The following is a 16,816-nucleotide window of genomic DNA, read 5'->3' on the forward strand; positions in this document are numbered from 1 at the left end:
ATGTATAAATCTAGAAGTAATTTAATTAATTTAGAAATTAATAATTCATGCGAAAGTTAACTATCGGTTGGAATTATTTTAACTAGATTTCTCGGTTAAACTCCATCATTGAGGGTAGCCTCAATTTTATTCTTAAATTATTATTATTATTATTATTATTATTATTATTATTATTATTATTATTATTTATCAAATAGAATTTATTAAACTAAAATTGGACTGCCATTATTTTAACAATATACTTCTAAAATTTAAATAAAATCTAATAAATGTAAAATATCTTAATTCAGAAGAGAATTCTCATAGAACTTTATATAATGTGCATTTTAATATTTTATAGGTCAACTGACAGAAATTCCAAACAATTTTTTGTATTTTAATTTTTGATAGTTAAAATTAAAAAATATATATCAAAATTAAAATTTTTGAAGTAAATAGAAAATATGATTTAATCATTAGACCTATTTATATTATTTAATTTATATAGAAAATTCTCTGGTTACAATGCACGTGATCTCACGTGCGTAAGCATGCTATTTATTTGCTGAAGATGGAACTCAAAACCCTAAGCCGCTTGGCAACAGCAACCTAGAATTGTGGGGTTTCGGCGGCAGGACTCTCACTGAAGAAAATCCCTAACAACTCAAAGATTTCAGCTTTCTTTCACTGCGAAAATGGCTGTTGGCAAGAAAACTGTGCGTCCCTTCCTCTTCATTTTCCGCTATCCTAAATCTCACCCCTTTCTCTCTCTCATTTTCTAATTAGATTTGTGGTTTTTATTCTTTTTGCGATATTATAGAAGAAGACCCATGAGAGCGTCAACAACAGGCTTGCTCTGGTGATGAAGAGTGGAAGGTTCACTCTCGGCTACAAAACCGTGCTTCGCTCTCTCAGAAGTTCTAAAGGTCCTTTTTATTAATTTTGTAAAGAATTTTTTTGGTTGCTATTTCAGTTCGATTTTATTTTTGGAAGTTTTAATTTTGGGATTTTTTCTGGGCAGGAAAACTCATTATAATTTCAAACAATTGCCCACCGCTTAGAAAATCCGAGATTGAGTATTATGCCATGCTTGCAAAGGTTGGCGTCCACCATTACAATGGAAGTAAGTGTTAATATGAACATTGCATCCTTATATATATGATAAGTTCTGTTTTGATTGAATGCCATTTTGTTTATATTATCAACACTTTTCAACTGATAACAACTATGGTTTTAGTTGTAATAGTTGTTTGCGTCTATGGTAATAATCTGACTATTGTTGGAATATAATTAATTGTTAAGACAGGATTCACAACAGCCTGTCTGAAGCTCTCTATTTACTTCTATGCTCTGATAATCTCCGTATGTCAAAACAGATAAAATATATTTCAAGACTTATAGATGTGCCTTGTGTTGAAGTTGATTCACTAGAGGATTGTCAAAAAATACTAAATAGCAAGGCATTACATCTCACGACCCAATATTTTCTTCAAATGGTTCCTATCAACACTTCAGCAGAGGGATCATCGCATTGTTTCTCAAATTAACTCTTAAGCTTAGAAACCACTTCAAGACATAAACTAATGCACTGCAATTGGAGTTTGTTGTTATTAATATCAAAACAGAAATGCAAAATCTCTTCTTGCTAAAAGAAACCCAATGAAGTATCTTCTATTGTAACTCTTAACATCCTGCTAAATACCTCCTTCAGTCATTTACCCCACTGAACGATACAGAGAGATGAGGGATATTCTTGTCTCCTATTGAAGTACTCCCATATGAAAATTATTAATGGTGAAATGTGTTGCATCATCCCTTTCTTTTGATGATTCTTGATTCCTATAGCCCATCTTCTCCCTAATAAAAATGACCAACCCCCAGTTCAGGAGATTGTACATCTCCCCTCTCAAATTTTAGTATAAACCATTTTGTTAGCAATCAAAGCTGCATTGAGGACTTTTTTCCCTTATGCAAAGCATTGTAGTGTTGGCCCTACCGCCTTATATCTCTTCAGAACCTCTAAAATATATGTTTAGGAACATCTTTATCTAGTCACTGGCAGGAGATTGTTTATTATGGATTCTGTTTCATAGCCATTGCTTTATTGTAGCTCATTTGTTCATGCTGTCGTCTAGATTCTGCATATTTGTTGCGTAGAGCTTGAATTTTTTTTTTCCAACTGGTTTTTGAACCTTCAAAAATTGTCAGCTGATCATGAGTTTCCCATTTTTAATAGCTTTTTTTTTAAGTTATCATGAAACTTATCTCTTTATCATTGTGTTATTCCAGACAATATTGACTTGGGAACTGCTTGTGGCAAGTATTTCCGTGTTTCTTGCTTGAGTATTATTGACCCAGGTAAAAACCATATTTTAAATTGTGTTTTGATCCTTGTGTTGGAGAGTGAGATTGATGCCAATGACATTTATATGAATATCTCTGCTGTGCAGGTGATTCTGATATCATGAAGAGCCTCCCTGGTGATCACTAATCAGATTGCATATCTAGTTTTATCTTGCAGCAGTACTCTCTTTCAGCATCCTCTTTTCCTTTTAGAACGTGTCCAATACCTTAAATGTGTATTGTTTTTTCCCATAAAAGTTTATGTGCTTGTTTATCAAATTTTGCGTAGTTTATGGAGAACGCAGGCTTTAAATTTACAGTTTTATTCCTGGCAAATTATTTATTTATGGATGAAGATATGCCTGTACTCCCATACGAATTATACCGTAGTTGAAAAAAGATTGGTAAATGTTGGCGATTCTCAATCAATAAATCCTGTTTCAAATTGTGGGATTGTGTGAGAGCTGTGTTAGCCCTAGTAAATGCTAAGGCGTTATAAATTACTATCTTTAAGGTATTAATTATCTCTATTAGAGTGTTGTAAGGTTATAATATGCAACAAAACTCCAGGCATTCTCTTTTCTTTCTAGAACATGTCCAATACCCTTCAATGTGTTGTTTTTTCCCATAAAAGTTTATGCGTTTGTTTATCAAATTTTGCATAGTTTATGGAGAAGGCAGACTTTAAATTTAGTGTTGTTCCTAGCAAATTATTTATTTATGAATAAAGATATGCCTCTACTCCTATACGAGTTATATTGTAGTTGAAAGTGTTAAATGTTGGCGATTCTCACTCGGTTTAATCCTGTTTCAAATTGTAGGATTGTGGGAGGGCTATGTTAGCCCTAGTAAATACTCTTCACAGGTTAACAGTGCACACTGTTAAAGACAGTAGGTATAGAGTGGGTTTTGAGATGTGATAAATTAGTATTTTTAAAATATTAATTGCTCTCGCTATATTATTGTAAGATTATGGTAATATATCTCTGGGACACCAAAAAAGTTAGAAATTTATAGACAATAATTTTTGAAGATCTTTATGAACTAGTTTTAGAGGGACAAGAAGAGAAGAAAAAGAAATAATAAAAGAAAGTGTATATGATTTAAACAACTTTTTTACATTTATAGATAATGAAAAGTTATGATATCATTTTAAGTAAACACATCTATCTATTTTTGACAAACATGATTATTTGTTTGAAATTGGTACCTCCATATGATTGTTTACGTGTCATAAACATGTTTATTTATTATAGCACATCTCTAAATAATTGTTACTATTTATATATAATATACAACAATTTATAATAAATACATTTGTTATGACACATCTCTTAACGGTTGTAATTTTTTGTATGTAATAATATATCTATTTATTAATAGATAATCTACTTATTAATAAATAAGTCTATTAGTAATTTTATTATAAAAATTAAAATAAAACAGTTATTCATTATCATAATAGAATAATAAATATATATAATTTTATATATTTCAATTTCTTTCGACTACTTTTCTCTTATTGATAAGGCCTTACAGGCATGGAGAGATAGCTTTGGCCAGTGAGGATTGTGCGAGCTAATTTAACCATAGGAGGTTTATAGCATGTTTGAGATTGAAGTTTAAATCTGATTTTGAGGCTTTACATATATATATTATTTTTATTGCAGTTTATATTTTATATGAAAAAAGTTAAAAATATTTAAATTTAAATTTTTTATTCTCTACATTTATAATTAATATGTAAAATGAAACTATTTTATAAATGAGTAATTAACTCGTTAATATTTATAAATATTAATTATATATTAAAAATAAAAAATAAATATATCATCTTATAAAACTTCTTGTATTATTATAAATAAAAAAATAATAGCTAAATAACACTTTATTAATTGAATAAAAATTTAAACTTTTAAATATTATTTGATATTTTTAAAATTTTTAATTCAAAAAATTTTAATTTGCTGGGTTAATGAATCACCGTTTCAACTTTCAAGTCATTCAATTTTTCTCTACTAAATTCTTTGTCCGATTCAACAAAAAATTCGACTTGATTTTCTATCTAGATTAATATTTCATCAGGTCAACCCACCAGATCGATTAGATTTTATAATAACTTTGCTTTATTTTGCTTGCTGATATAAATATAATATAAATATTCATTCACATTAATAATACAATTTTCATATATAATACCTAATCAAATACATAACAAAGAACTTTTCTACATTACCAAAAACAAATTTAAAGACAATAATTTATTATAAGGTATTCATAAATAATATTAAATTTAAAAATATTTGATCTATTTTTTTATAAAATTAATAAATATAATTATTTTGTACATTTTAATATACATGTAAAAAATTTATTATTATAAAAACCTATAAAGTATTTAATATATTTTTGACACATACAAAGGTGTGATATGATGTATTTAATATTTATTGAATAAATGTTCAATATTATATTATTTTTTGTTAAAAATGTTTTGGTATATCATAGATTTTTTTAGAAAGATTATCTTATTTTTTTTTATAAAAGTATCTCATAATAACTAATTTTCTGTTATATTAAAAATAAATAATTTTCCTAAAAAAATAATTTATTACTTATTATTTTGATTTTAAAAAAAGGTGTAAAATTACAATTAATTTATTTAATTGGGGTAGATTTGTAAAATTAAACAAGTTAGACAAAATTATAAATCATTAATCGAAATCAACTCTTAAAATATGGCATTTAAATTTAATTAATCCAAGTCCATCCTGTCCTACTCATACAGCGCCGTTTAGACAAGGAAAATGTCGACTTTGTTCATGAATTGCGCCAGATGGCTCCAAGTCCAACCTTGTTCCCTGCAAATTTCCCCCGAAAACATTTCTAGGGTTCAGCAACATTTCTCTTCTCTTTCTCCCGCATAAACAATTTCCATCTTTCACCTTCTACCTCTCAATTTGATATATCTTTCAGCCTCTTATCTGTAAGCGGTTGTTCTCGTGATTTTGCCAGACGTCGTCGTTTCTTTCCTCTTCTTAGGGTTTACATTGCGCGTCAGACATTGTTTCCCTATGTAATTCTCAATCCCCTTTATCAACATTCTCTCCAATTGGGCGTCAGCCCTGTAGTTTGAGTGTGGTATTGATTTTGGCAATTATCTTTGAGAATTCTTAGGGTTAAGATAACAATTTTGATAGTCTCTGGTTCTTGTTATTTCAGCTTGTCATTCCCAGTTGGGTTTGCAAAAGCCTTGTTTGGTTTCTAAATGCCAAGAACGGAAGGTTATTTGCTATAGGGTTTTGCTATTGATATTGTTGCTAGTGGTTGGCGGTCGGTTTACTGGGGCATTGTTAAGTTGGGATGAATAGTGTTTTCAGTGAACAGATACTTGCAGACAAGCTTTCTAAGCTGAACAGCACCCAACAATGTATTGAAAGTATCCTTTTGCTTCTTTACTTTGCTTGGCTTGCTTTTTTACAATGAGTGAATTGTGTAACTTATTGATGATATTGTCTTCCTTTCTTTTTATTGCAAAGAAAGTTAACTGATTTGAATGTTTTATGTTCTTTCTACTTTCTTTTTCTATATAAAGTTACATTTTAATTTTACTCAATGTGTTTATAATAGTTTACTTGTAAATGGTAGCATCTTCTATTTGTAGTTGCTAGTTTAGCCATTGGCAATGTAATTCCTGGTATTGCTATTCTCTAAGCCCCAAAGTTGTGCTACTTCTGAATATAATCCAAATTTCAGTGGTTTTTTGAAGTTTCAGATTCAATTTGAAATTAATTCTGAGATTTATATTCAAGGTCCAGCCTTGACGCATTCTTATTTGGTATTTTCTGCATTTAAATTCATCCAGAGCAATAATTTTGAATAGCGTGCTTTTAACCTTTACATTTTCTTGCTGAAAGGTTATAAGCTGTCACATTGAGTCTTTGTCCAATTAAAAATGTTATCTTGACTCAGTTATGTAGCTTTGTCACATTGGTGCATATTTCATCAAAGCAAAGCAGAGCAAGTTGTTGCAACATGGGATAAACAATTCCACAGTTCACAGATGACTCTAAAAGTTCCTTTATTGTATCTTGCAAATGATATCCTACAGAACAGTAAGCGTAAAGGAAATGAATTTGTCTCAGAGTTTTGGAAGGTTCTTCCTACAGCACTTAAAGAAGTTGTTGAGAAAGGTGATGATCGGGGCAAGAGTGTGGTCTCTCGATTGGTAAGTTGATTCATCATTTAGTTAGGGCCAGATGATTCAAATATTAGGATGCGTACGTTCTTTTTTTTTGCCATATATATATTATTTACAATTATTGGGTTGCATGGCATTGTAATTGTGGATTTAGAGCATCATATTTATTCTAAGCTATTCAGGCTAATTTTAATTTTGGCCTTAATCTATTTTGATAATAACATCATTCTTAGTCTATTGTTATGTGATACATCATTTATGAACTTGTAACTGGATGACTAGTCTGGAATTTTTCAATGGTGGTTCAGTTGAATTCTTAAACATTTTCTTTCTTTTTGTAGCCAACAAACTTAGCTTCCTCTTACACCATAAAAATAACACCAAAACAGAAAAATTTTATTTGTAATTAGTTTATAATAAAAAAGAGTGTGAGATGCCAATATGAGGCTTTTTTTGTCCCCCTAAATGCTGTAATATCTTTAAAAAAATGTGGAATGAGATGTTTCAATTTATCTAACTAGTCTTCTTATTTTTGTTCGGTCAACATATAGGAAAGTTTATCAAACTAATCTCCTTATTTTTATTAGGTGAACATATGGGAAGAAAGGAGAGTATTTGGATCCCGTGCTTGAAGCCTCAAAGATGTAATGCTCAGTGAAGATGTACCTCCACCATTGGAGTTCAGCAAAAAACGTTCTCGCTCTGTAAAAATTGTGAAACGGGATTCTCGATCCATTAGAACGGTGAGAACATAGATTTTGTTACATAGATTTTGTTTTTCATTGTGTTAATAGTTTAAGAATTTTGTGTTTTTTCTGATTCATATATATATATATATATATATATATATATATATATATATATATATTTCACACATGCAAATCTCTTTCTCTGCACATTTACACTTGTTATATTACCTCCATCAAATGACGAGAGCATGCTTATCCTTCCCATCTGCTTCTTTTACTAAAAATGTGCCTCACTTTTGTATCATTGCTCTGGAAACCAGAAATTGACCATTGGAGGTGCTGCGGAAAAAATTGTATCAGCATTTCACTTGGTGGTCAGTGAACATCTCACTGAAGAAGCAGAGATGAGTAATTGTAAGTCTGCAGTCAACCGTGTGAGGAAGATGGAGAAAGATGTTGATATTGCCTGTAGTAATGGTAAGCCAAAACTGAAATGAAGTTAATGACAAGGTGTAACTTTGAAATGTTATTCAAGCCATTTTATCATTACATGAAGTATAATTTTTTGTTTCTTCAGGAAAAGATCCAAAAAGAAAAATTTTAGCCAAAGACCTAGAGGAGGAAGAAAATCTTTTGAAGCAATGTATTGAGAAACTAAAATCAGTTGAAGCAAGTAGAGTAGCACTTGTGTCTCAGTTAAAAGAAGCTCTACACGAACAGGTATGAAGTAGAATGAGGTATTTAGGCATATTATGACCACTGTTGTCATTTAAATGTCTACACTTATCCAAAATGGATATATTATCTATTTGTGCATGGCATATTGGATTTGTTTAATTTTATGCTGAAATTTTCTTTTTTGTTTTGAAGGAGTCCGAACTGGAGAATATTCGAACTCAGATGCAGGTATTTGTCTTGCTCAGTTCATACCTCAACAAAGATATGCTTTGTTGTCAGTTGTCACTTGTTTGTTTCTGGGTTTTGATAAACAGTGGACATGTTCAGTGCATGTCCATGTGTGCTACATGATATCATAATCCTGCTTCACTCATGTCTAACAAAATGCTTGTGCATGCAAATTCTAACTGATTTACAACATTTGGAATATTCTCTGGAATGTCAATAATCTGAATGAACCAGGTTGGCCACTAATATGTTGAAATTGATGTTTGGTCAGAAGTAATTGCTTTAGAAGTGATATAACTTGGTACGAATGTTAAAGTGCAAGACTAATAAAAGCTATATTATGAACTTGTTGAGTTTTCGGCGGACTTTTATCAATCATTGATCGTAAGACATTAGTTGGTCAAATTTCATACCTTAGGAGTTGGGAATTACATTTTGCATTGTAATTCCCACCCATCATTTCAAACTACTTTCAAATCTTTTTGCCTAATGAGAAACTAAATGGTTGATATTGGATTATCTTTTTCACACTAATAAATTTTTAAATATTACATTGATAATTTGCAAATATATCAAATGCTTAAAAGATTTTTGCTAGTGGGCTTTATGCATATTTTGGGTCAGAAAATCCTTAAAATTTTTGTACTTTTCCAAAAGCAATGTATGTCCTTGCATTCTTATATTATTGTTTTCAAGTTTACATGGTAAGAATGCTTTTAAGCCAATTTTTTAAAATTGGATAATCCATTTTTCCTGACGGCCATTGTCAGCTGCCAATTTAATTAATGCACATTCAACATTTTGATGAGGATTTTTTGCTTTGATATCATGTAACCTGAAGGGAAGGACTGCTTTCAAGTTTTCTAGTTCATGGATGTTCTATCTGCACAAATTAGTTTTGATCTTGGGTATTAAAGTAGTGTTTGAAATTACCATTGGTTTGTTAGTGCTTTTTATTTCCTCTGTTGGGGGTCTTCATTGTTATGGATACCCCCAGAATTGGCAAAACTTCTGAATGCTTTACATTTGTTGATTTCAGGTTGCCCAGGCACAAGCTGAGGAAGCCAACAACATGCGAAAGCGGCTTAATGATGAAGATTATGTACCCAGTGCATGTACTTCCACAACCCAGCTCATTGATACAAATGCAAAAGCAGGACAAACAACTAAGAGGACAGCTGCAGCCATTGCTGCTGAAGTAGCAGATAAGCTTGCAGCTTCCAGTTCCTCTCAAATGATTATGCACTCTGTTCTTTCTACATTTGCAGCAGAAGAAGCAAAGAATGCTGGATTAACAAAGGTCTCAACACCGTCAAATTCATTAGCGGCCGTGCCCACGAATTCAGTTATTGATTCATTGTCAAAGCCTGAGAAGTCCTTGGCTATTTCAGATCCCAGTGTTTTTATGCCTGCAGGGTCACTTTCTGCTCCATCTAACCATTCGTATCAGCCAGTTTTGTTGTCCCCACCAACCATGCAGAACCAGGCCCATAGCTCTCAAGCTCAATTTCACATGCTTCCAAACCCATCCCAACAATATTTGCAGCCATCAGGGGGTATTATGACCCCGTATGGCTATGGAAGCATTTCTCCCTTGCCCCCGGGGCCACCCCCACCCCCACCCTACATGGTGAGTCCAATGGTTTCTTTGGCTCAACAGCCATCACAGATAACTCAGCAGCAACAAATGCCTATGGCACAGCAGCAGGCCCCAATAACTCGGCAGCAACCAATGCCTTTAAACCAACAAGCACCAGGTCCTCCTAGTTTTCGCTCTCTTCAGCCACCTGTGATGGTGTATTATGGTCACCCTCCCCATTCTTAGCGAAAAAATTACTTTTAGGCGGGTAGATAGTATAATCATTATTACCATGTTTTTAGGGCTGAATCAGTTTCTGGAGTATTTTGAAATTTTGTTTATTATAATCAGTCTGGCTGAGGTTACAATATATAGAAATCTGAAAATAATTTAAAAGGAAATTTTATCAAAACAGCAAGTAGCAACTGGGAAAGGGGACATTGGAGGTGGCATTTGGCTTGACCATCAAGTTGAAAGGACGAAGGTTTATTTATTTATTTTAGCGAGGTTGGATCAGATCATTTCAGTTGGGTTGTTTTTGGAGATGTTCATTTTCAGGTAAATTTTCAGTAGCTCGGGTTTGAGGAAAAGTTTGAAGCTTTTGAGAATTCATTTACTCTGGTTTGGATTACTCAATGGGTGGCACCCTTTTGGAAATGCATTTATGGTTGTTTGGGTTAATTTTGTAAATTAAATTGTTCATATTTCTAAGTTTTTAATAGAGGTTAATTTGTAATTTCAGTTTTTATGGACTGTTTTTGTTTTTGTTTTTTTTTTTTCAAATTTGCCAATTTTTTTAATTATTTTTAAACGGTTTTTAGTGATCCTTAAATCATCCTCAGAATTATGAAATTTTAAATTTGAGCTTATCAAAGACAAATAGAAACACATTGATTAACTTCGTCGACCATTATGTACCATCCGGCTAATAACCCAGTGGTCTAGAGCTTACTATCGAGTATCAAGATGCAACACAAACATCTATCTCTGTTAGCTAACTGAGCTCTGGAGCTTTGAACTTCGGAAAAAACACAGAAAAAAAAAAAAAAGGCAGGACTCGTTGCATTCACATGGGCAAACGACGACCAACTAAACCTGTAGCGCTCAACACTTAAATGCTCTCCTGATGATAAAATCTCTAACGCAAAGCGGGAGATGGTACATGATCGACATAATGGTGGAGTAGTGACCTGATGAGAACCATGCAGGTGGATTTTTCTTCAGTATGGCAGATACGGTTTTCTTTGCAAACTCGTCTGTAGGGGTGGACTTGATTCCTTGCGAAAAATATGCTCTCTCCTTGATTGCTGCTTCAAATGGTTTGTATAACTTCCACTCTGGCATCTGGTTGTAGCTGGCTATAGCTGAATTTCCTATGTTTGATTTAATAGCTCCTGGAACAACATTGATAACATCAATCCCTAAAGGCTTGAGTTCCAACCTGCATTATTAATATAGAAAAGCTGTTACTACTAACATCTGTTAGATGAGAATTAACATCATATCTCAGAAAATGCTGTAAACATGCCTTTCCTTCTTCATGGACCTGATGAAAATAAATATCCAATCTTGTAGGGACACGTGTTCTAATATGTTTTGAGACAAACTTAGTTCCACACTAATGTCTAAAATATTAGTCATTTATGAAAACTATCATGAAGTCCAATGCATTCTGATGAAGCAATGAGGTTTACTTATATATTTACTCGCTAACATCTTAAGTATCAACAAAAAAGAAAATATGCTACTGAATCTATGAGAGTTAGTAACTTGTGAAGTTCAAGATCTGCATTTTTTTACAAGCATACTCTCTCACACACACACTCACACATGCACACACACCAAAAAATAAAAAAAAAACCTAGTGCATCTAAATTTGGGTCTGGTTGCTACCATTTGCAACACCATGGTACTACTAGAATTTTATGAAGGTATGAAACAGTCTTCTACATACCTCAAGGTGTCCGACAGTGAATGAAGAGCGGCTTTGGTTGCAGTGTAAACACCAGCCCAAGGGATAGGAGCCATGGCAGAAACACTTCCAACATTTACTATTTTTCCCTTTTTCCTAGATGCCATGTGAGGAACAGCAGCTTGAATAAGTCTTATGGGACCTAAATGGACATATAACTACAACATTACAAAAGCAACAAAAAATAATGGCATAGCATGTCCATCAGACAATAAATTAATTGCTTGCATAATCACGTGCATTACTTGCAAGAATGACTGTCTAGACAATCTTTCCATAGAACATAAAAATTGTTAAGAATTAAAGAACATTTTATTACCCTGAACAAAGAAACCATATAGAGATAGAAAACAAGGACCTGAGGCACATATCTATCCATGAAATGATCTTATAACATTACTGGGGTTCTTATTATAAGAGGCAGCATGATGTGCGGACTGTATCAAAGAGTAACAGGGTTTCTAGCTAATTCTAGCAAGATGAAACATGACAAGAGATGATGCTTAACGCACCATTTTTTAAGAGTAAACCAGAAGAAGTTGAGATCTGTGCTTCCCAGAAGGGAAATTCTATGATCCAAAAAGGAAAAGGAATTTACTAGGAGAGGCAGTGACAAACTTCCTCATTAAAACGCCAGAATGTGGGTGGAGAACCAAATCATTGATAATGCTGTTATGTCTTACTATAGCTAAAAGTATTGCAAGATTAAATAATATGAGGATTGCATATTCAATCAAATCTGAATTAAGGCCACACCTATAGAAGAGCTAAGAAAAGCCTCAAGAATCCCATTTGCAGAGATATCATTAATATATGAATGCCCTCACAACTTACAAAACATACACAAATTCTCAAAAACATCAGCAGAGAAAATGGCGTTATATGATTAATTTGAGCAATTTTCAAGGACTACAATCAAAGGGAGAGTAAAGGCCTTATAATATATCATTGCACAAGACAGCCTCTCAGACCCATGAGAATGGAGGGGCTTCTAAAGGCTTTTGAGAAGATAGGTAGATCTGTATTTACACCGAGTTCAAAACTACACATGGGAAAAAATTGGGCATAAAGTTAAAGCCTACATATTTATAACTTACATGCATAATAAGATGGAGCACCCATATGGTAGGCATTAAGTATGTACTGCAATTCAATAGAGAAAAAAATGCAATTGTTCATATCAAAGACCCAAATGTGTCAAGGCCATTAGATATAGAAAAAAGAGTTGCTGCTAAGAACATGAATGCTACAGCAGAGAAAGATGTAAAGTGAGTCAAAGCAATAGGTGGAAGGCATTGGTCATTATTTAGACTATCATAGTGCCCTTTACAATCATTAACGTTCCATTCCTGTTCCTTCTCTTTTTTATAACTATCACTTTTCCACTGATAATGGTATCTTAAGAAATTGCCTTAGGCCAATAATTAATGATGGCTCTGGAGGATGGTTACTGCTGGAATAGGCAATTAGCTTCAAAGAGGAGAGAATTATAATAATTCTCGCGCATATTGTTTATAGCCATGGAGATAGGGCACAGCATAGTGGAAATGTCAGATCAATAATTTTCATATAAAAGAAAAAAGGCTTTATCCCATGCTAATAGACTACTAACATCTAAAGATCAATGATCGATATTCATTACTATAGGCTTCCTTATTAAAAGCATGACCTAGTTATAGCTTCCTTATTGTCTGACTGCAATCAAAGCAACATCAAAGCCACTAGAAAGGATGAAGTGTATCCTAGAATGGGAAAAATAAAACAACAAACTGAGATCAGCTTTACACAATAGATCACGGATGAAATTCAGAACACTTCTTTATAAGGGCAAAATTTTCTATAATTTTTACTAGCATGCCAAAATTGATATGAAGAATGAGTTTCCCCAAAATTCATAATATTCATTCATTTCACTTCTCACTAGTCATTAATTCAATCATGAATGCAGCATTCCCAAATGAAATATTAACCTATTGACTATTTTTCTGCACTAGGGAAGAAGCAATATCATTAAATCAAAGCATAATTTCCCCAATTGGCTAGCTATTCATAAATAAATCTAACCCAATTGCCTCTGCAAGTATAAATCATAAATAAAAAGGTAAACTCATCATGATTTTCTATAAAATAGATAAATTTGAGGATTTGATAAGCACATCAACTTACCATAAAGATTAGTGTCGAATGTTTTTTGTAAAGCGGATAGAGGGACTTCAGCAAGAGGGGCCACGCATTGAATCCCAGAATTGTTAACCAAAATATCGACTCTCCCAAACTTCTCAAGAACATTTGACATTACATGCTGGATACTCTCCTCTGACAAAACATTAAGTTCTTGGAGATAGAATCTATGGTCTTGATCAAGGTCTCTCATGGAGTTTAAGGACCTGCTTGTGGCCACAACTAGGCAGTTGTTGGCTGCAAACTCCTTCGCCAGTGCGTGGCCTATGCCTCCCTGGCTGCACCCAGTGATTAGAACCACTTCTTGGCCGTAGGATCCCATTGGAATGGAACTCTTGGATTCTTTCTTGAGGAGATTCTTGTAGTTGAAAAAATTGGATTGGAAAGGGAAGATTATTAAGGGATTTGCAAACAGAGAATTGGAGATCAAAGACGTGTCTTCGTTGATTCCAATAGGGGAAGGTCCCATTTCGTCGGTGGCTTCTCCGTCTATATTAACCAGTAATTACATTTATGCTTTGTTTGGGTGGATGGAAAAATAAGGAAGAAAGAAATTTGTAAAGTTTGGGATTATAATAAAATTTGGAGATAAAATAGAGAAAATTAATAAAATTATATTTTTATTTATTAAAATTTTTATTTTATTTAAAAATAAAAAGAGTAAAATGTAAATTTTACAAATTATTAAGTAGGAAAATTTCTATCAATATTTTTTTACTCTCTATTTTCTTTCCTTCCTAAAGAGCCTCCCAAACATAGCATTACATTTTATGGTAAGATAGGCAGGCATTGGAACCAATATTAAAAGGCAAAATTCATTTATAAGCTTTGCCTCTTAAATTTTTTTTGTAAATTATTTTTGTACTATTTAATTTTTCTTCTTTAAATTAAGCATATTAAAAACTTAAATATAGAAAATTAAAATTAAGCATATTTATACGCATTCTCTCTTTTTCATATATGTATATGTTTTATTTTAATTTAAATATAAATAATAAATTTAATTTTTATTTAATTAAAAATAAATTAAATCTTAAAATAGTAAATAATCAAAATTTGAGTAAATAAATACAAATTATTAATAGGAAGAATAATTTGGCATATAAATTTATGAGTAATATATGGGAACTTAAATTGTTATAATAAAAAATAAAAAATTACAAAAAAAATTATCATAAATATGTTTTCATATGAAACAAAATTAGTATATTTACCAGAAATATTTTCCATTGGCTTTATTTAGAATAAATACTTTGTAAGAAAATAATTCAATTAAATTCTCAGTTTATTTTTAATTTTTTAAAATAAAAATTTTTTAAATTAAAAATAATTAAATTCTTTCATTTTAAATATAAGAATGGATAAAAAAATTTTAATTAAATTAAATTTTAATAAAATTCTACACTCTAAATTTAAGGATTATGATTTTTTTATATATAATTTATTGTTTGAAAAATCAAAATAAAAAGTGTTTAAATTAGTGAATCTTACTATTAATATACAAACAAGTAAAAAAAAAAGGAAACACTTAAAATAAAATTAAAATTAAATAAAAATTTTATTATTAAAATTTTTTTATAATATAATTATAAAATTTTAAATATAAAAATATATATTAAATTATATTATTAAAGTTAAATAATAAATAATACACCAGTAGTTGTTTATTGAATACTAGTGACTTTCCTTGAGAATTGAGGCTTCCAAAAGTTGAGGGTCCCATAGAGAAGTTTAATTTTCTGAAATTAAGAAGACATCAAATGATATTGAAGCATTAATTAAGTAATTTAATTATGCTTAGAGGAGGATAAAAATATTTAAAAATTAATTATTTTATATATTAATTGTAGTCAACTGTAATAGTAAGCTTATTAATGTATTTGTTGGATTTGATAGTAAAGGAAGAAAAATATTTATTTAAATCAAGCATTGTTGCATTAACATTATATTTTTTGAAAATATATTAAGAATAAAAATATGAATAAAACTCCTTACATGAGTATGGAAATATTAATATCATTTAAATTTTAATTAATAGTTAATTAAAGTTGATATCAATACTTAATTCTTATTTTTTTAATCCTATATTAAAAAATTAATTAAATTTTTAATATAGAAAGAAGAGAATATTACTTATTCAAAACATAAATAATTCATTTACATTACATACTCTTTTATATAAAATATATGTCATACTCTAATTATAATTCAATTAGAAGTAGCTTAATAATTAGTTTATTTTTTTAATTTTTTAAAATATAAAAAATGAGAAGGTTTTGAATTTATTATTTATGGGATTTATTACATTTATAACAAAAATTAAAAAGTAATTATTTTTATTATATAATTTATTAATTAATTTCAATTTATTAGAGCTTCTCTAAATAAATAAAAAAATCTAGTTTTATTTTAATTATAAAATAAAAAATATGAATATGAATAAGCTTTAATTTAATGAATATTAGAGTTGTCATTGAGAGTGGGTTTTTGAAACTACAAATTTGTGAAGTTAAGGATTAGAATTAAACAAGAGAAGTCACGCGCGCGTTGCTTCATTATTATATATATTTAAAGTTATTTTAATAAAAAAGCAATAATTAGTATAAATATAACAACTAAATATTTGAATAAATTAAATAAAAATATAAATATAAAACAAAAAATTAAATAATTTTATAAATAATACTTAAATGTTGAAAATCAAAATAAATTGAAATGAAAAAAATTTGAAAAAAAGTGAAAGATAGTTTCGGTGTTTGGTGAAGTCATGGAAAGAATAAAGCATTGAGTGGATTGGTATTTTTGTGAAAAAAGAATAAATAATTTAAAAAATAATTTTTTAAAAATAAAAGGGAGAAAAATTATTTGCGAATAGTTAATGTGGATATCATTTTAATATATTATGAAAAAAGAAAAAGTAATTCTTAAAAACTAAAATATAAGAAATAAAAAAAAATTGTATAGTA

General features: G+C 30.5%; 3 protein-coding genes across 3 annotated transcripts; 2 read left to right on the forward strand and 1 right to left on the reverse strand.

The window, feature by feature from the left end:
* The first annotated feature begins 537 nt into the window (after positions 1-537).
* LOC110671015 (60S ribosomal protein L30) lies at positions 538-2,658 on the forward strand. Its single transcript, XM_021833362.2, has 5 exons — positions 538-695; positions 800-905; positions 1,001-1,102; positions 2,269-2,337; positions 2,430-2,658. The coding sequence occupies exons 1-5, from the start codon at positions 675-677 to the stop codon at positions 2,468-2,470; spliced, it is 339 nt and encodes a 112-aa protein (XP_021689054.2). The 5' UTR covers positions 538-674; the 3' UTR covers positions 2,471-2,658.
* Positions 2,659-5,092: 2,434 nt separating this feature from the next.
* Positions 5,093-10,445, forward strand: LOC110671019 (uncharacterized). The gene is given in 7 exon segments (XM_021833369.2): positions 5,093-5,761; positions 6,303-6,550; positions 7,111-7,266; positions 7,533-7,689; positions 7,790-7,932; positions 8,083-8,118; positions 9,158-10,445. Coding segments are annotated over 7 exon segments (1,602 nt in total). The 5' UTR covers positions 5,093-5,685; the 3' UTR covers positions 9,944-10,445.
* Positions 10,446-10,569: 124 nt separating this feature from the next.
* Positions 10,570-14,388, reverse strand: LOC110671020 (short-chain dehydrogenase RED1). Its single transcript, XM_021833371.2, has 3 exons — positions 13,836-14,388; positions 11,652-11,811; positions 10,570-11,138 (listed from the first exon to the last, which is right to left on the reverse strand). The coding sequence occupies exons 1-3, from the start codon at positions 14,317-14,319 to the stop codon at positions 10,802-10,804; spliced, it is 981 nt and encodes a 326-aa protein (XP_021689063.2). The 5' UTR covers positions 14,320-14,388; the 3' UTR covers positions 10,570-10,801.
* Between the last annotated feature and the right edge of the window lie 2,428 nt (positions 14,389-16,816).

The sequence above is a fragment of the Hevea brasiliensis genome, chromosome 7 (genome assembly GCF_030052815.1).
Source record: "Hevea brasiliensis isolate MT/VB/25A 57/8 chromosome 7, ASM3005281v1, whole genome shotgun sequence".
Lineage (NCBI taxonomy): Eukaryota > Viridiplantae > Streptophyta > Magnoliopsida > Malpighiales > Euphorbiaceae > Hevea > Hevea brasiliensis.